Raw genomic sequence first — 20408 nt, forward strand, 5'->3', positions numbered from 1 at the left:
TTTTTTCGATGTAGATTGAGATTTTGCTTGAGCACTTAAAAAAAAATCTGTCTATCGGTTGACCCTGCGGGCCAGCCCTAAAACTTCCCGCTGTTTTCGAGCTCCTTGAGCTCGAAAACTTTGTCGTGAATACATTTTCGAGCTCTTCGATCTTGGATCCGAGTTATAAATTTTCAAACATCCCGAAAATTGCTTTGTTTAAAACAATTTTTGAGAATAAGTTTTCATATATCTAATGAATGATTTATATATTTTTAAGAATGTTATCAATACCTGATTGAAATTTTTTATGCAACTGCTGTCGATTCTTATTTGAGTAGCGTATTCAGTAATAGAGACGATCACAGCGACCTTGAACACGAAATATTTACTTAATACCTGACTTTTCTCAAATTTCAAAAAATTCTCCAATGTCCGGATTTAGGGGCATTAAGCTCAAAAATTTAGGATCACCTTCTTTTCTAACCGACTTTCGAGAATAAAATCGGTGATCAACGCGCGCACACTATATGCTGAATTCGGATGAAAGTACGTGACCGGGTTAATGAATTGAGAGAGAAACTGTGCAAATCAATTAATGGGCAGGCTCGATGTTTTCTATGGCTACACAAGCACGGCAGTCAATAAATTAATTTTTCGAATATGATGTCTTGGATGGTAATTTTTGACTGGTTTTAGTTATATCAGTTAGCCGTCGACTTGTCTCAATGATAAGTTTTACAATGAGAGGAAAACAGTTTTTATGGATAAGTTATCTCTTTTAGAAATAGTTGTAATGATCATATTACTCTAAATAATTTTACTATATTTCATTTGAATTTTGTTTTAGAAAATTATTTTTAGAATGTTCCAAAACATTATATATTTTTGTCTAAAGTATTGCGAATATTCTCGCATCTTCTGAATAATTACGGAAAATTATACAAAAACAGAATTAGTAATGAAAAAAAAACTATGGGCAGTGAATCGAGGCAAAATTTGAATTAGAATTTTCTGAAAAATTCTATTTCTATAGATTTCTAACACAATCATGTTTTTTTTTTGTACATCATGCATAGAAATTACGAGGATGAATTAGAAATACGTCGACTTGCATCGGTGATAAATTGAACAATGACCAGGAAATATTTTTCGACTTTTATGACTCATTTTGATATTCTTCTATAAAAAAAGATATGAAAATGTCTCACATTCATTAATTAAAAAATTATCGTTTGATCAAGTCATTGATCTAAGTGACTTAAAAAAAAAAAAAAAAACATTCCAGTTCTTTCTTACGAAATCACTAAAGAAAAATTAACGAAAATAATCCAATTTCTTCATATTTTAACAGATTAAATTTATAATTCTTTTGTTTTTGATTCTCGATAATAGCACATATAAAATAGAATTAACGATGAGCTTTAATCAGTTGCCGACTGAAATAAAAAGGAAGATATTTTCAAATCTTGAACGAAAGGAACGTCAGACGCTACGTCACGTAAATAGTAATTGGAAAGCTATCATTGCTGATATGACAAAGTGGAAAGACAGATGTTCAACAAACGAAATAAAACCATGGAAAAATCAATTAATTAAACTACAATATCCTTCGTTGAAAAGTGATAAGTACAAACATTTAAAGGAAAAAGAGTTGAAACTAATTTTTCTATTGTACAAAAAATGGCGTAAAGTATTTACTGCCGCCCAATTTGGTTTTGATACTTTTAAAGTTACTCTAGAAAATTTTCCTCCTCGAGGTTTAAGATTTTCTTATGATTTATTAGGTAAGATACAGTTTTATTCTATATGTTTCTTTAATTAAATCATAATTTCAAACACTCAACGTTCTCTAATTTAGTCATAAATTTATAACACAAAAGGAAAAATTTAAAAAAAAATTAATATATGACTAAGCAAACTATTAATGATTAGAAAATATATAGATTTTTTTACTTACAGCATTAGTCAAAGCTATCAAATAATTTTTTTAATTTTTATTTATGCTGAAAGTGAAAATTTCCATATTTTTTAGTCGTTTCTAGATTGCTTACATGACAATTCTTGCTATAGTCATCCTGATGAAAGCTTGGGATCTTTTTCCCACCACGGTTCCTTGCCACACTCTTTAAATGTTGGTTATGATGGCTTTGCACATGCGCACATTTAAATGGCGCCTGTGCTCATTCTAATATCATGGTGGTAGGGGAAAGAACTAGTGGGAAAAAAAATCCCAAGCTTTCATCGGGAAGACTGTAAGTGTTATTTTCTGTATATCTTTATCAAAAAGTTTTCAAATAAATTATTTCAGCTGATCGTTTTGCTGTGGGAACAAATAGTATTGGATTAATTCGTTTATATGATATCAATGAACAGATGGACATGACGCATCAGTTTTATTTTAACGATTACGCTGATAGTAATATTGTATTAGATCGTCGTGAAATTGAAAGTTTCAGATTATTAAATTCTGCAATTCAAATGACACTTTGGATGACTGGTAAATTTATAAAATTTATTTACTTCTTAAGGGGGGGGGGGGGGGGTTAATTATTTTTTTTTTTATTTTTTTTCTGAATGAACAGTATGTCGAGAATATTGTGTACATATTTTAAATCAATTCGAGTAAAACTAACGGAGTTACAGCGTTTGAAATGACCGGCCGTGATACCTGATTTTTATACCTGCCCGACCTGCCCTGTTTTTTATCACAATCGCGGATGGGATGTTAATGTTCATGCAATTGTAATAATTTAATAAGTTAAATTAATATCTTATTAATGTTTCTTTATTTTGAATTTCAATATAGTAACTGATGTGATTTAATAATGAACAAAATGCTTTTATAAATTAATTGAACAAAAATGGTGAATATAAATCAATGAACAAATTCGGTAATAACTTCAAAATGGAATTTGCTTTGAATTTTGGTAAGGATGAGAACTAGGCAAGTCTCAACTAAACGGTTTGGGTTCTTGGTGGTAACTGTCTTATTATTTTTGTCTTGTATCTGAGACCCTTTAACCTCAGGACCCTTGAACTGTATGTAAAAATCTAAGTGTTTAGAAAAGGTGGGAAACGTGACATTGTGATTGGGAATCAGCAATTGTAGGAGTAACAATCCTTGGAGTAGGAGGAGGTATTGCGAGAAAGGATAGACCAGAGAAAAGAGCGAGACATTAGAAAGGCTAGAAATTATTTAGAGAAAACTGGAGACCATATGATATCGACATAGGCTTAGGACAGAAGACATTTAAAGGAAAAAGGCAATAAAGTAATTTAGTTCAGCTGGACGACGTCGTCTGGGAAAATAAGTTTAAATTTTACTTAAGGAATAAATTTTAAGAAGCCTTTAGGATTAAGTTGTAAATTATCTAAACTCAAATTCAGAGAAACTCACATTTTGAAGTTTTACAATATATAAAAAAAAAAGGGTCTTAAATCATAAAACTAAAATATTGTCAAACAATGGAATTAAAATTGGCTATGCTCTCAACGCCGATAGTTATCTTAAAAAATATTTGGAATAAAATAAAAATTAGAAATGTTGAACTACAATATTATAAAAATCAGTCATAACTTTAAACATTCTCCCCCCGTTGAGAGGTCATAGCCGAGCAACTTAATGTCTCTAAATATTCAATTTTAGCTCTGATTGGAATCATCGCACACAGGTAAAATTGCAAGTTTTTTAATATTTCGAACAAAAGTATTTCTTGAGGTTTTCACTTTCACTGTACGAATAATACCATCATCACCTGGATAACATTCGATAACTTGCCCCATCACCCATTGTGCTGGTGGGGAATTATCATCTCGAAGGAGAACGACTGCTCCCTGAGTAATATTAGGCTCAGGTTTGTCCCACTTCGTTCTACGAGTGAGTTCATTAAGATATTCTAAGCTCCACCGCTTCCAAAAATCTTGTTTTACCTTTTGAATATGTTCCCAGGTTGATAAGCGGTTAGTTGGAATATCTGTAAAATCATGACCTCGAAGGTTGGTCAGCGAATCACCAATTAAAAAATGGCCGGGGGTAAGGACTAAGGGATCGTTTGAATCTGAGGAAATAGGAGTTAGTGGTCTTGAATTTAAGATGGCTTCGATTTCAATTACTAAAGTGTTAAATTGTTCATATGTGAACAGCATTTCATGTCCAGCCACATGTTGTAGAAGCCTTTTAAAACTTTTTACTGCAGCTTCCCATAAACCTCCAACGTGAGGGGCCTGTGGTGGAATGAAATGCCACTGAATGCCTTTGGTAGTAAGGTACCCTTGAATTTTTTCTTGAGCCTCAGCCGTGGAAAGTTCATCGGTCAATTCTCGTAAAATATTATTTGCACCAACAAAGTTGGTCCCATTGTCACTATATATATCTTGGCACAACCCACGTCGTGAGACAAATCTTCTCAATGCTGATAAGAAACCTTCGGATGTCAAATCAGTAATTAATTCAAGGTGGACTGCTTTCACTGCAAGACACACAAATACAGCAACATACGATTTGATTTGTGCCCGATTGCGAAATTTCTTTTCCTTAAGGATAAACGGTCCACAGTAATCTACTCCAACTTGGCTAAACGGACGTGAGGGATTGACTCGAGGCTTAGGTAGATTACCCATAAGATAATTAGTAGTAGGAGGTCTGGCTTTACAACATTGTACACATTTGTTGAGGATTTTGTATACCTGGCTTCGACCTTCAATAATCCAGTATTTGCGCCGCAAAATGTACAATGTTTGTTGCACTCCGCAGTGTAAATGTATCCTGTGTGTATGACGAATAAAAAGATTGGTGACATGGTTATTTTTCGGTAAGATAATAGGATGTTTTGCATCAAAGGGTAAATTAGAGAAGGATAAACGACCACCGACTCTCATTATCCCATTATCATCCAACATTGGGGTTAATTTTGAAAGTTGAGCATTTGTATGTTTTGACAAGTCCAATTTATTAAGAATTTTAAGATCTTCGGCAAAAGCTTGACGTTGAACTGCCTTAATTACTCGAATCTCTACTTCCCGTAATTCTTTTACTGTTAATGGGCCTGTTGTTTGACGCCCTCTTACAAACCTGAAGCAATAAGCCAACGAACGCATCAGACGGTCAAGATTCGAAAACTTGTCAAATGTTGTAAATTCTCTTTTGGTGGTAAACAGACAAGTGAAGCGCCGTTGCTCAGGTATTTCTTTACTGAAATGTAAATTAGTGACTGGCCACTTATTCTGGGGCTCGCTTAACCATAGAGGTCCCTTTCTCCAAATTTTCATTGAAAGAAAGTCAGCAGGTAGAACCCCTCTTGACACAAGATCTGCAGGATTATCTTTTGTGGGTACATGGTGCCATTTGTCAATAATCGTTTTGTTTTGAATGTCTACCACTCGGTTGGAAACAAACGTTTTTAAATGCTGAGGTGATGTATTGAGCCAATGTAAAACTATAGTTGAATCAGTCCAACAATAAATTCCATCAAATGTCATCTTAATGGCTGAAACTGTAGCTGTAATTAACGTTGCTAGAAGTTGTGCACCGCACAACTCTAATCTTGGTATGGTAATTGTTTTTAATGGAGCAACCCTTGATTTGGCACACAATAATTGTACTCGCGTCTTACCTTGATGGTCAAGTACACGCAAATAAACGCAAGCACCATATGCCTTTTCACTTGCATCTGAAAATCCATGTAGCTGTATATTTTTTATTGCTGATGACATAATCGTCCGGGGAAAAGATATCTGGTTCAATAACTGCAGTTGACTGCAGTAGGTTTTCCATTCAGTGTGAAGTTCCAGTGGCAAAGATTCATCCCAATCGAGTTTCTCGGACCATAATCTCTGTAGAAGAATTTTAGCTATGATAATAACAGGTGCTAATAGTCCTAGAGGATCAAAAATTTTCGCTACTTCAGACAGAATAGTTCTCTTTGTGATTTTAGTCTGGTTTGTAATGGTAATAGCATTAACTGTATACATTATGCTATCGGTCTTTGACTCCCAGCAGACGCCCAAAGTCTTTAATGTTGTGTCGCCCAACTGTAAATGAGGGTTAATGTTTTCTTTGGCAATATCCTTTAATACCTCACTGTCATTTGATGCCCATTGACGAATAATTAAACCAGCCTTGGCAAGTATATGGGAGACTTCTTGTCGCATTTGAATCGCTTCTAATTTGGTTTGGGCTCCAGTGAGTAGATCATCTACATAAAAGTCCTCCGTCAGAATTTTGGCTGCTATGGGAAACGAGTGACCTTCATCTTGGGCCAGTTGATGTAAACAACGGATAGCCAGGTATGGTGCGGGTCTAAGCCCAAAGGTTACTGTATTCAATTCATAGGATTGTGTTTTATTACCATGATTCCATAATATACGTTGAAATTTTCTGTCTTCTTTCCGCACTAAAAATTGTCGGTACATTTTTTCAATGTCACCTGTTAAAACGATTGGATGCTTTCGAAAACGAATTAAAAGTGAAAAAAGGTCCGATTGAATAGTAGGTCCAGTGAACAGTTTATCGTTTAATGATATACCTGTTGTTGTATTTGCTGAACCATCAAATACAACTCTCACCTTGGTGGTCATGCTTGTTTCCTTTATTACAGCATGATGCGGAAGATAATAACTGGTGGTGGCTGTCGGTTGATCATGAATTAGAGACATATGATTTAAATCTAAATATTCTTGTATAACTTGGTGATATTGAGTCTTTAAACTTGGATTTCTTTTTAATTTTTGTTCGGTGTTTATCAATCTCTTGAGGGCTAAGTGGTATGAGTCTCCTAATGCTGGAATACGTGGATTGAATGGTAGTGCTACTACGTAGCGACCAGTTGGATCTCTTGTAATATGTTTTTGGAAATGCTGCTCACACTCCTCTTCCTCTGGAGTAAATCTTTTGGAGCTTGGACATTCTTCAATTTCCCAGAATTTATTTAGGTCAAAATCATTGATATTTGTAACATGGCATGCTGCTGGTTTGACGTATTTACTTGAAGGCGCTGCTCCACCTATAATCCAACCAAGCAGTGTTTTCTGAAGGAATAATTCTTGCTGTGCAGGTAAAGAGATTTTGATTTGACCTATACATAGCAGAGAGAGAGTAGTACCTGCACCTATAAGCAGGTCAATTGGTGCGGGCTTATAAAACAAAGGATCTGCTAACTTAATGTTAGATGGAATTTTCAATGTTTCTTGATGAATAGGTTGATCCGGTACTATCTGAGAAATCATTGGTATAATTAGAAAGGTAAGTGTTTTCTTGTATTTATTTACTCGGGATGTAATTGTCGCTGTGGTTATTTCATTACAATAGGTGGTCATGGTATTCAGTGCTCCAACAGGTACACGGCATGTGCTTGTTTTCAATTTTAAAAGTCTTGCCATACTCTGAGTCATAAAATTTGTTGTGGAACAGGTATCTAGTAAGGCTCGACAATGGATGGGTTGTTGGTCTTTATCTAAGACATTCAATACAGCGGTGACCATTATGTCGTTCGACACAGTATTTAATACTAAACTAACTTGTTTTTCTTCTCCTGGTGTTGCTTCATTGGTGTGCATATTTTGATTATGTAGTCATGCTCGTGTTTCATTACTCGTAGTTGCATAATTAACATTCCAAGTTTGGGCTAAATTATCATCTCTTTGAAAATGTAGCAACGTATTATGACGTTTTGAACATATTTGACATGATGCTTTCGATGTACAAGACTTGATACTGTGCCCTTTTCCAAAACAATTGTAACAGCGATTAGTATCCTTAATTACTTTACGTCGGTCATCTATGGACAAATTTCGGAATTTTTCACAGGTATATAACAAATGATGCTCGTGGCAGACAGGGCAGGTAATAGCTGGGTCGACATTCTTATTGTTCGAAAACTTATTGTAATGGTGATTCGAATTGTTTGTAACGTGAAGTGCTTGAGAAAATGGTTTATGCTGATGGTTATCTTTTCGAGGTAGTGGATTAGATGATGTTTCATTAGACCGAGACGTGTCACCACAACTAGCTCGTTTTTCTAGAAATTTTAATAGATTTTTATACGATGGAACTTTTTCATCGGTCAAAGTGAGCTCCCAATGCCATATGGTCGTTGAATTAAGTTTTGATAAAATTAAATCTACTAAAGGAATATCCCACGATGATACTGGTGCTTTCAAATTTTCTAATGCTCTGGTATGCTGGTGGAAGGTGTCTACCAATTGATTAATTGCGGCAGCTGAATCTTTTTGCAATTTTGGATATTCGCGTAACAACGACCAGTGACGACGCGTTACCCGACGGACTGATTCATATTTTTCTTTCAAAATATTTAATGCGACTAAATAGTTGTCATCTGTAAGCTCTAAGGATTCAATCGCGCTTGCCGCCTTCCCAGTAAGCGACAACCTTAAATAATTTAGTTTTTTGACTGGTGGTAAATCTTCTTGGTCAATCAATGTTGCAAATAAATTATAAAATGCTGACCATTTTTCGACAGTTCCGTCAAAAGTCGGTAATGGAATTGTTGGTAATGTGACCGCTGCTTTCGGTTTGGTTACGCTCGTTACTGCTCTCTGTGCATTATCTGTATTCACGGGAGTTGGAGTTAATCTTTGGATCAATGTTCGCGCACGAGATGTTTCTAAATCAAAACTGGCTACATATGACATACGGTTTTCAATCTCATCTTCGGCTACCTCTTCCAATTCAGTTTGAATTGCGTCGAATTTTTCGAAGGCTTTTACGGTAGTATTTAAAGTAGCTTGTATAAAATGAATATTTCGATGTTCTGGATCTGCTATTGCCGCATCAACTGCATTTTTTAAGGCAGTTATAGTAGCTTGAATGTGACCGCGTTGTCTTTTAAGTCGGCTGTGTTCAACCATATTGAATTATAATTTATAAAGAGATGCGTACAAAATAGGAAAGGTAAGTGATGATCTTTCGGTGGTATAACAAAGGAAAATAATTTTCGGCCAATTTTTTAGGTGAATAATAAAGACCAACCTACCTTTGCTGCTGCTGCTGTTGCTGACAATCACTTGACGTTGGCTGATCTACTGGACTCGTTTCTGGGTTGTTCTTGTAATCCGCTGTACTGATTGGCTCTGCACTTGTAGTTTCACCACTTTTTCCAACTTAATTTTTCACTATTATTTCACGTTGCACAACACTTTATTAAAATCCGGCTCGAAGGACCATGTTTTTTATCACAATCGCGGATGGGATGTTAATGTTCATGCAATTGTAATAATTTAATAAGTTAAATTAATATCTTATTAATGTTTCTTTATTTTGAATTTCAATATAGTAACTGATGTGATTTAATAATGAACAAAATGCTTTTATAAATTAATTGAACAAAAATGGTGAATATAAATCAATGAACAAATTCGGTAATAACTTCAAAATGGAATTTGCTTTGAATTTTGGTAAGGATGAGAACTAGGCAAGTCTCAACTAAACGGTTTGGGTTCTTGGTGGTAACTGTCTTATTATTTTTGTCTTGTATCTGAGACCCTTTAACCTCAGGACCCTTGAACTGTATGTAAAAATCTAAGTGTTTAGAAAAGGTGGGAAACGTGACATTGTGATTGGGAATCAGCAATTGTAGGAGTAACAATCCTTGGAGTAGGAGGAGGTATTGCGAGAAAGGATAGACCAGAGAAAAGAGCGAGACATTAGAAAGGCTAGAAATTATTTAGAGAAAACTGGAGACCATATGATATCGACATAGGCTTAGGACAGAAGACATTTAAAGGAAAAAGGCAATAAAGTAATTTAGTTCAGCTGGACGACGTCGTCTGGGAAAATAAGTTTAAATTTTACTTAAGGAATAAATTTTAAGAAGCCTTTAGGATTAAGTTGTAAATTATCTAAACTCAAATTCAGAGAAACTCACATTTTGAAGTTTTACAATATATAAAAAAAAAAGGGTCTTAAATCATAAAACTAAAATATTGTCAAACAATGGAATTAAAATTGGCTATGCTCTCAACGCCGATAGTTATCTTAAAAAATATTTGGAATAAAATAAAAATTAGAAATGTTGAACTACAATATTATAAAAATCAGTCATAACTTTAAACATGCCCCTACATACCCCTAGTAGAAATCAGCTGCAAGTTTCTTTGTTCTTCCGAATCCCTTTCTCCGGCTGTGAGTCTTTCAAAGGATGTAAACTGATGACTCAATATAAGTATAAAAATTCATATTCTTTTATTGATAGTTTATTTCAAATTTTCACGAATAAAAAACTTTAAATGGATTTTCCCGAAAACGTTATTTTTAAAGTCCGTGAACATCATAACTCAAAATGTACTGAACCGATCCTTTTGAAAATTTGAACATTACTTCTTCACATAAATCAACAGGTAACCACAAAGAGTTTTTTTTTTGTTTTTGATTTTTTTCTATTTAAAAAAAAAAAAAAACTCTTCGTGGTTACCTCGAGAAATACATCAACTTTAAAATGCATATCAATTTTTTTTTTCCGATGATCCGGTAACGAGTTATGATGTTCACCGCAAAACGACTTTTTTTCGAGGCGCCTCCGGAGATTCAACGTCATCGGCTTATTAATCAATATTTTTCGTTGAAAATTGTTTCTGATATTCTTTAAAAGTTGTGCAATAATATGTGATTAAGTTTAATGAAATGATATTACTCATCTCGCCGGGAAAAAATCACAAAAATATGCTTTTTTTTCGCCTTTAAAATCCTACCCCCCCCCCCCCCCCCTTAATTGCTCATAAATAAATAGTTTTGTTTTGTTTTTTTTAAGAATAAATCGAAATTGAATTTAATCAAATTTTTTAGGTATTGGAACAGTAATCAATGTCGTATATTTTCGCAATCAAATGTTATTTTGGGACGTTAATAGAAAAATTAAAATTCCAACTCCACCGATTTTTCTTATTCCACGTTATCGAAAATCATTACACTTACGGTAACAAATATGCAAGTTCATAGTTATTAATTTATTAAACAATATACTTATACGAGATATGTTATATTATGTATTAAATTTTTAATTTTTATTATTTTATTTTTTACAATAAGACGGGGAACTGATGAATATTTTTATATTATAAATACTTCGGATGAAACAATGAACATCATTAGATTAGATTACGTTGAAAATGAAATAACTACAACAGAAATATTAATACTTCATTATACTGAAGATGATTCCTATGAATTTATTGATTTTTATGCAGAAGGGAGAAAAGTACGTATAGTTATCTTTATTATGAAGTAAATATTTTCCCTTGAAATCGGCTTTCAGGATGCGTTCATTACATTTTGTGTCTAATAGTCTAGAAATTTCCCAAAGAATCATTAATTTGAGAAAGAAATTCTAGAAAATTTTAGAAAATGAACTTCCGTTCTGTTAATCAAGTCACGTTGAAATGATAATACATTTCAATCCATATATTTGTTAATATCATATTGAAAAATAACTGAGTATGATTTTATAATTATTAGAATGGTTGTAAAAAATTTTCTTAGATATCTAATTTCTCTTTACCAGTATATTATTTTAATTAAAAAATAAATTATAATACTGTACTATAAATTCAATAGCTTTGATTTTTTTTTGTTTTGCAGATAATGATAGTTCATAAATCGCACGAGCTAGAAAACTCGTTGCTAACAACAATTGTTAAGCTTCCACGGTCACAAATTTTACCAGTAAATATTCATGCTTCGGATAAGTATACTGCAGCTTCGCAAATGACGGAGGAAATTCTGGAGTATTATGATTTTTTCATTCCGTGTATGAATATCGTAATAGCATATGCCACCGAAAATAGTATGTATATAACTTCTATAGTTTATGTATTATATATAGGGTATACAATACCAAATCATGTTACTACCGAAATTTGCACCTCCGATTCAGCTGATATTAGCTATCTTTTTACACTTTGTGAAAAAACTTTTAATTTTTTTTTTAATTTTTTCATCGCGCCATTAATGAAATATGAATTTTTGAAAATTTTTATCCTTTTTTTCACTTCCCGCTAAGAAAATCGATGATTTTCGAAAAATCCGGGAAGTTATTGTTTTCACCCCGATTTTCGAAAATCGAGTTTTCATCAGATGTTGACGTTTCGAGGTCCTAGGAAGCTATTCTGACTATTTTCAGAATGATGTCCGAATGTATGCATGTATGTATGTATGTATGTGTGTGTGTGTGTGTGTGTGTGTGTGTGTGTGTGTGTGTGTGTGTGTGTGTGTGTGTGTGTGTGTGTGTGTGTGTGTGTGTGTGTGTGTGTGTGTAAACTCTTTGTAACTTTTTAACTAATGTACCGATTTGGATGTTTAAGGTGGCAATCAAAAGAGCTTAGTGGCCGTCAACTTCCCTGAAAATCTCAGATCATTTAATCAAGTAGACTCGAAAATATTGGCGAATTACGAAAAAAAAAATCTGTCTATCGGTTGACCCTGCGGGCCAGCCCTAAAACTTCCCGCTGTTTTCGAGCTCCTTGAGCTCGAAAACTTTGTCGTGAATACATTTTCGAGCTCTTCGAGCTCGAAATTACTTTTGTATGCCGTTCTTTTCGAAAAAAATAGTTTTTTACCATTTTTTCTCCAACGATAACTCTCAAACGAATAAACCGATTGAGACGGTGGCAATCGACGCATTTTATCAAGTTCTAAAGCTGACCAAATTTTGAATTCGATTTATCGAGTCATTTTTGAGATATTTCAAAAAAAATAAAAAATTTTTTTTTTTTTAATTCTTTCGAGAACGGTTTCTTTTGAACGAATGAACCGATTTTGATGGTTGAGGTGGCATTCGACGCGGCTTATAAAGCTCTAGAGCCCAATCGATCTTGGAATCAGTCCATCGAGCACATTAAAAGTTATCCAAAAAAAACACTTTTTTTTTAATATCTCTGAACGAGCCCTACCGATCAAGCTCAATTCCTCACAGCTTCAAGATATTGACAAGCCGCGTCGAATGACACCTTAAAGTTCAAAATCGGTTCATCCATTCAAAAGATACAGGTATTTACATACGTACATACACTCGGACATCATCTTGAAATTAGTCAGAATAGCTTTCTAGGACCTCAAAACGTCGACATCCGATGAAAATTCGATTTTCGTAAATCGGACCGAAACCAATAACTTCTCGAATTTTTGAAAATTTACAATTTTCTTAGCGGGAAGTTAAAAATTATTAAAACTTTTTTTAGCAAAATCACAATAAAATTTGTTTTTGTTTTTTATTGATTTCTCAGAAACGACTTAAACGATCGACTTCAAAATCTAATCAGCTCTAGAGCTTCATAAGTCGCGTCGATTGCGACCTTAACTATCTTAACCGGTTAATTTGTTCGAGAGATATAGTTGGAGAAAGAAACGGTGAAAAACGGTTTTTTTCATATGTCTTCGAAACGGCTGAACGGATCAATTCCAAATTTCTATCAGCTCTAGAATTCAAAAAAATGCACCGATTGCCACCACAAACGTCAAAATCGGTTAATTACTTAAAAAAATATCGGCGCTGAAAAGTTAAAAAAATAACATACAATGTTATTTTTTCCGGATAAATCAAAATATAATGTGCTAAAATGTGTCTGAAATCATACCAAATCATACCTTTCTCTTTATAGTCTCTGTCGATCATCATATAATGACATCTAACTTGTTCTTTAGTTTAAATCAAATTATCAGCAAGAAATTGAGAAAAACCAGTTTTTAATATTTTTCTCGGATATTTCATAAATTATTGCTCTGACCCAAGTCAAAACTCACTTAAATCTTGATTTTGATCACTGACATTGATTTCTGCCTCAATACATTCATTTCATAGAACATAATCGAAAATAAAAATATAAAAGCCGCTTCTTCAGTCATGATTTTCGATTCTTAACTTTTCAATCTTCAAAAGTAACTTGTAAGCGCTTAAAAAGCTCATAAAAAAATAATTGCATGCAATAGCATTTTCGAACTCGAAGAGCTCGAAAATATATCCACAGTGATGTTTTCAAGCTCCTTGGGCCAACCGACGCCCAGATTTTTTTTTTAAACAGTCATAACTTTTTAAATAATGTATCAAATTTAACATTATGAGGTAGATCTTTCTAAAACCTAGCAATTGTATTTGTCTTTCACATAGTAAAAAAAGGTTCTCTGAACTATAAAAAAATAGTTGAATGAGAACTCTACTATCGACTACAGGTTCGTTAACTGATATAATATTAGTTAATAGTGACAGAAACGTATAGTAAAGGTGACTATCCAGTTATAAATCGTACTATTTCTTATTCAGCATGTCCAGAAGAAAATTGTTATGACAATCATACTTCTATAATCAGCAAACCCAATTCGATAAAATCATCATCACGATATAAATATAGTGTAACACTTTGGGTGAATGTTAATTCATTTAATTTATTAGTTAATTAATTAAGAATTAAATATTGCCCAAGTGGACATCGTTGGAAAGTCGATAGACCTCCTGTGATGGCACTATCTGTTCGACTCTTTAAAGTTAGTCGGTCACCGGACAGAGGTCCCGAGACTGCTCTGCATCCGCAGATCCTGTATGAAAAAATTACAAAATTATAAATCGTCCAACGTAGTATCTCAGGTTACCTTATCGAACGGCGTCGAGGGCCGGGTCTCATGCTTCGTCATGAGTTTAGACTACGGACCACGACGGTGTTCGCGGAAATCGTTTATCTGCTTTAGTTCCTATGCTGAAGAATTTTTTTTCATCTAAGTGACCAAAGTTTTATGATATACACTGGTCACAGAAATTAAGGGATAGAAAAAAAATCCGAAATTTTCAGGTGATTTTCAACATGCTGTAACTCGGTGAAAAATGGTCGTATAAAAAAACTAAAAAAAGCAAATTGTAGCCTCAAGTTTCTAGTTTTCAGATCTGGACCTCAAAATTTTTTATCATGTACGGTTCAGGAGTGATCATAAGAAAACCAACGAAAAAAAAATTTTCAAAATTTTTGCTGGTCTTTCAATACCTCTATGGGCGACAATAAATTTTTTTGAATAATCCGACTGTCTGACTTTTCTCGGAAATTTTATGCCCTTTAATTTGGTGGGCTCAAAAAGTCTCTACGACGATTTGGCGCCGAGTTATCATTGATCAAAGCAAAAAAGTCCATTTTGGCTTTGATAATCAATAACTCCGGATGTATTGGTCGTACAGAGAATGGAAGCAGGGTTTTGAAAACTGGAAAACATTCTCTATAAGGCAAAATTAGTGGCATTTGATAGAAAAAATTTTTTTTTTTCAATTTTTTTCGATAATCGATCTTTTTGATTAAAGAAATGAAGATTATCGGTAAAAAAACCATTTTCAAATCGAAAAATTGAACAAAAACCGAGAAACTACCAATTATGGTGATTTTTGACAAAATCGATAAATTTAAAGCTTCGGGGCACTAAGAAAGAAAAATCGCAGCGATTTGAAATTTTTAGGATTTTTTCAGGACACTTTGAGGTTGAAAAAAAGTCGAAGATATCCTTTGTTCATCCGTTATATCCAAAGTTATAGCAAGATTTCCGAATATCCTTAAATTTGTGAATTTTGACCTGTTTTTTACCAAACAATATCGCTTTAAAAAAAATTTTTCTATCAAATGCCACTAATTTTGCCTTATAGAGAATGTTTTTCAGTTTTCAAAACCCTGCTTCCATTCTCTGTACGACCAATACATCCGGAGTTATTGATTATCAAAGCCAAAATGGACTTTTTTGCTTTGATCAATGATAACTCGGCGCCAAATCGTCGTAGAGACTTTTTGAGCCCACCAAATTAAAGGGCATAAAATTTCCGAGAAAAGTCAGACAGTCGGATTATTCAAAAAAATTTATTGTCGCCCATAGAGGTATTGAAAGACCAGCAAAAATTTTGAAAATTTTTTTTTCGTTGGTTTTCTTATGATTACTCCTGAACCGTACATGATAAAAAATTTTGAGGTCCAGATCTGAAAACTAGAAACTTGAGGCTACAATTTGCTTTTTTAGTTTTTTTATACGACCATTTTTCACCGAGTTACAGCATGTTGAAAATCACCTAAAAATTTCGGATTTTTTTTCTATCCCTTAATTTCTGTGACCAGTGTATTACCGAAAAAAAATTAATTATAATTTTTTTAATTAGAATCCGGACGTGAGCGACATAATAGTAACCACTATTATGAATTTATGGTTTTAGCTGCTCTATTGCTTAGTGCTTTTACTTATTTCAACAATAATAAATTCAAGACATTAATTTTTTTTTATTCACAATTCAAGTGAGTTACAGGTATGATAATTATTTCCATACTGCCCATCATCATATTAATATCTTACCTACATGCTCACTATTCTCTCTCAGAATTAGATTTTATGGCCACTACCCTCCGGAGGATTCGAACCTAACGCGCGAGAGACCGACTCTTATGAATATATACTTTGTAATTATATTTACATTTTACAGGAAAAAAATTCATCGTTCAAGTATCACGTTTCGACGAACGTAATAAACATATTACAACACTAAAACACTACGAAATACCAGAAAGTATTATATCGAACGATGCTAAGATTACTTGCATGTCATTGTATTTCAATCATCTTTTCGTTGCTACAACAGAAGGTAATTATTTATTAATACTAAGGGTGTGCGAATACTCGAATTTACGAATTATTCGATTCGAATTTCGAATCGAATAATTTGAAAGATTCGAACAGTTCGAATTTTTCAAATAATCTGAATTCAAACCAAAAAATAAACTAATTATTAAATTAAAGAAGAATTCGTATTCGCCGTAATATCAACATTTTTTACTTCCCGCTAAGAAAATTGTAAATTTTAAAAAATTCAGGAAGCCATTGGTTTCGGTCCGATTTTCGAAAATCGAATTTCTAAGAGATGTTGCAGACTGTCTGACATGGAAAATTTTTAAAAATTTTGCCGTGTAGCATGTTTTATTTAATTTATGTAGAATTTTCGAATCAAAATATGAAATTTACCTTTTCATTCCGAATATTACCGGATGATACTTTTCTTACAATAACATTTTTGTTATTTTAGTAATGAGTTCTATGAAAAAAATATTCAAATCGAGTCAAATACACCCGAACAAGACAACTTTTCCACCGAAATCGATTAATTGAAGAGCACAAGACAATTATTTGAACTATTCAAATAATTCGAATATTCGATTCGAATTTCGAATCGAATGTTACTATTCGATTCGAATGATATTCGCACACCCCTAAATAATACATAGGCCCAAAAATATTATAATAACATAATTTGATTATTAATTTTTACTAGCCTATATTTAATTTAAAGTATGAGAAATAGTAGACCCACAATAGTTTTAAATAGACAATAATACTTTCCAAATCAGTTGTTTGCTTTTTTTTTAGTTTTATCTTCTTTATTTCTTACTTATATTGTTATGTTATTATTTTATATAAGAGTTACATTATTTGCAAAGTTACTTATACTTGTTTTATTTTCAGGTGAACTAATAATTTTTAAATTAAAAAATCTACAGCATTTGAAATATTTAAAGTTCGATAAGAGTCTTGAAACAAAAATAATAGACACCGAAGAATTGAATACTAAATTCAAAATAACTAAATGTAATGATCAAATTATTATTTTATTAGAAATTTTTCTGCCTGAAGTAAAGTTAATAATCTGTGATCTAAATTTGTAATTTTTTTCAAGTACAAACAATATTCTATGATCATTCTTAAAAATGACTAGTTAACATAATAGATAAAAAAAAGTAAATTTGTATTATTATTTATAACTTCCCGGGAAAAAATGTTTTTATAAAATTTTATAAAATTTTACAAAATTTTAGTACTAACATTTTATAAAATTTTATAAAATTTTATACTGAAAATGGCCTGGTAAAATTTTATCAAATTTTATAAAGTTTTATAAAATTTTATGAAGTTTTATAAGAATTTATAAAATTTTATGAAACTTTGTAAAATTTCATAAAATTTTACCAGGCCATTTTCAGTATAAAATTTTATAAAATTTTGTAAAATTTTATAAAATGATTTTTTTTTTCCGGGACGGGTCACCCATCCAATTTATGGCCACCCCCGATGCTGTTTAACTTTTGTTATTGAAGAATCGTTGTCTGCTACGCTCGTCTATTGGTCACTTGTAGCTTGGAAATATTCGTGGCTGTATTTATGATTACTCATGAATTCTTATCAGCCATATTTTATAGTATTAATTTATAATAATATATAAAAAAAAGATTTGAATAACTCAACTATCGATTGTTTAATGGACATAAAATTTTAAAATTAATTAAATTTATTGATTTTTAATGATTTATATTTTTGAATTAATGGCGAAACCTTTGAATTTTTCCTTGAGTAATGAAGAATTAATTTTAATTGATAGTTGACAAAATAAAAGTTTAAAAACATTAAATTCAAAATTATCACATTTTGTAATATATATATATATAAATATGTAAGAGAAAGGGGCGGCGGGGTAGGCAAAACGAGGTACTTCTAAAATTTTATGAAAAAAAAATTTTTTTTTTTAAATCTATTATAACCATCCCAAAATTACTTTTGTAGATATAATTGAGCATTATTTTGAATTTTTTTTCGTTAAACTTTTTCAAGAATCGAGTGCCGGTCGAAAAACGTTAAAGAATTTTGTATTATGATAAAAACTATTAAAAACTTTTTTATCTTCCTTTGCATCCAATTATTGTGTAAAATATATTTTTTTTTAATGTAAATAACTTACAAAAAATTTTAATAAAATCAAACTTATTCAATATTCAGAATTTGTTTTTTTCTACATTTTTCTGGGGGTACCCTGCATATATTTAGGTAATCAATTATATTTTTGATAATGTAATTTTCATATTTGTTTATCACCATATTTTGCCCGCAAAAATGAAATTTTTTTTTTATGGCCATTGAAAATTTTGTCTATTTACTTTGAATTTCTAACAATTTTTATAATCAATTGTAATAAACTTTATAAAATTGTGTGAAATTTTATCAAATTTTACAAAATGCTACCCCACACTAGATGCAATAGTGACATCAAATTCTCTAAAGTTTTATGAAATATTATAAAATTTTATATTATTTTATAAAATTTCATACAATTATATAAAATTTTATCTAATTATTACTCCCCTTTTGAGATCTTACTTTATAAAATTGTATAAATTTGTATAAGATTTTATAAGATTGCATATAATTTTATGAAATCGTCTACAACTTTATAAAATTTTATAAAATTTCATCTAAACATTACTTCTCTTCTAAGGACTTACTTCATAAAATAATATAAAATTGTATAAGATTGTATAAAATTTTATATAATTTTATGAAATTGTATAAAACATTATAAAATTTTATAAAATTTCATCTAAATATTACTTCCCTTCTGAGGAATTACTTTATAAAATTGTATAAAATTTTATATAATTTTATGAAATCGTATAAAACTTTATAAAATTTCATACAATTATATCAAATTTCATTTAATTATTACTTCCCTCACTAAGAAATTACTTTATAAAATTGTATAAGATTGTATAAAAATTTATATAATTTTATGAAATTATATAAAAGTTTATACAATTTTATAAAATCTTATAAAATTTCGTAAAATTATATAAAATTTCATCTAATTATTACTTCCTTTTTAAGATCTTGCCACATAAAATTTTATAAATATTTATAAAATTCTATGAAATTTGATAAAATTATATAAAATCATATGAAATTCTATAAAATTTCGCTGTACAGTCTTATAAAATTGTATAAAATTTGATATAATTTTATACAATTGTGTAAAACTTTATAAAATTTTATATAATTTTATACAATTTTATAAAATGTCATACAATTTTATAAAATTACATTCATCTATTACGTTCCTTACTCAGAGCTTACTTTATAAAATTTTATTGAATTTTATAAAATTTTATAAGATTTTATAAAATTGTATAAAATTGTATGAATTTTTATAAAGTTTTGCTGTAAAATCTTATAAAATCTTACAAAATTTTATAAAATTGTATAAAATTTTACATTATTTTATAAAATTTTATAAAAACATTTTTTCCCGGGAATTATTACAATTTTGTAGAAATAATTATAATGCTTTAATAAAAAATTCATTTTAAAGTATTGAAGTTTTAATTTTCAGCCGAAAAACCGATTTCCTCTATAAAAACGTGCGCTAAGAAGGCATCTATCGAATCAGTCTCAAGTATATAGAGGAGAGGTGCTGCAGTTGTAACAAGGGGCAATTGTAACACTCATTAAAAAACCATTAAAAAATCTAATAATTATTATTTTTTTTTTAACTTATTCAAAATAGTAAGTTATTGATTAGAGATAAAAGTTTGTTATTCGTGATTAATTTTTAAACTATTGTTATCATAACTTTTATTTGCTAATGACTTAA

The 20408-nt window shown here is 31.2% G+C and overlaps 1 protein-coding gene across 2 annotated transcripts; it reads left to right on the forward strand.

Annotated features, from left to right (window-relative positions):
- Nucleotides 1–1197: 1197 nt before the first annotated feature.
- LOC130664006 (uncharacterized) lies at nt 1198–17771 on the forward strand. 2 transcript variants are annotated; one of them, XM_057463630.1, is made up of 7 exons: nt 1198–1766; nt 2291–2479; nt 10781–10910; nt 11024–11192; nt 11573–11777; nt 16425–16583; nt 17459–17769. In XM_057463630.1, exons 1-7 carry the CDS (start codon nt 1397–1399, stop codon nt 17656–17658), a joined length of 1422 nt encoding a protein of 473 aa, XP_057319613.1. In that variant the 5' UTR covers nt 1198–1396; the 3' UTR covers nt 17659–17769. The 2 variants fall into 2 exon arrangements, with proteins under 2 accessions (XP_057319613.1, XP_057319614.1); XM_057463631.1 differs by lacking the exon at nt 16425–16583 and having other exon boundaries at nt 17459–17771.
- Nucleotides 17772–20408: the final 2637 nt, after the last annotated feature.

This window comes from Microplitis mediator, chromosome 2, assembly GCF_029852145.1.
Source record: "Microplitis mediator isolate UGA2020A chromosome 2, iyMicMedi2.1, whole genome shotgun sequence".
In the NCBI taxonomy this organism is placed as follows: Eukaryota; Metazoa; Arthropoda; class Insecta; order Hymenoptera; family Braconidae; genus Microplitis; species Microplitis mediator.

Bases quoted from the DNA above. Each gene is read 5' to 3' on its own strand.
- LOC130664006 (XM_057463630.1), top strand. From the start codon at position 1,397: ATGAGCTTTAATCAGTTGCCGACTGAAATAAAAAGGAAGATATTTTCA. The intron at 2,480-10,780 runs GTAAATTTATAA...CAAATTTTTTAG, and splicing joins AATGACACTTTGGATGACTG to GTATTGGAACAGTAATCAAT. The intron at 16,584-17,458 runs GTAATTATTTAT...TTTTATTTTCAG, and splicing joins TTTCGTTGCTACAACAGAAG to GTGAACTAATAATTTTTAAA.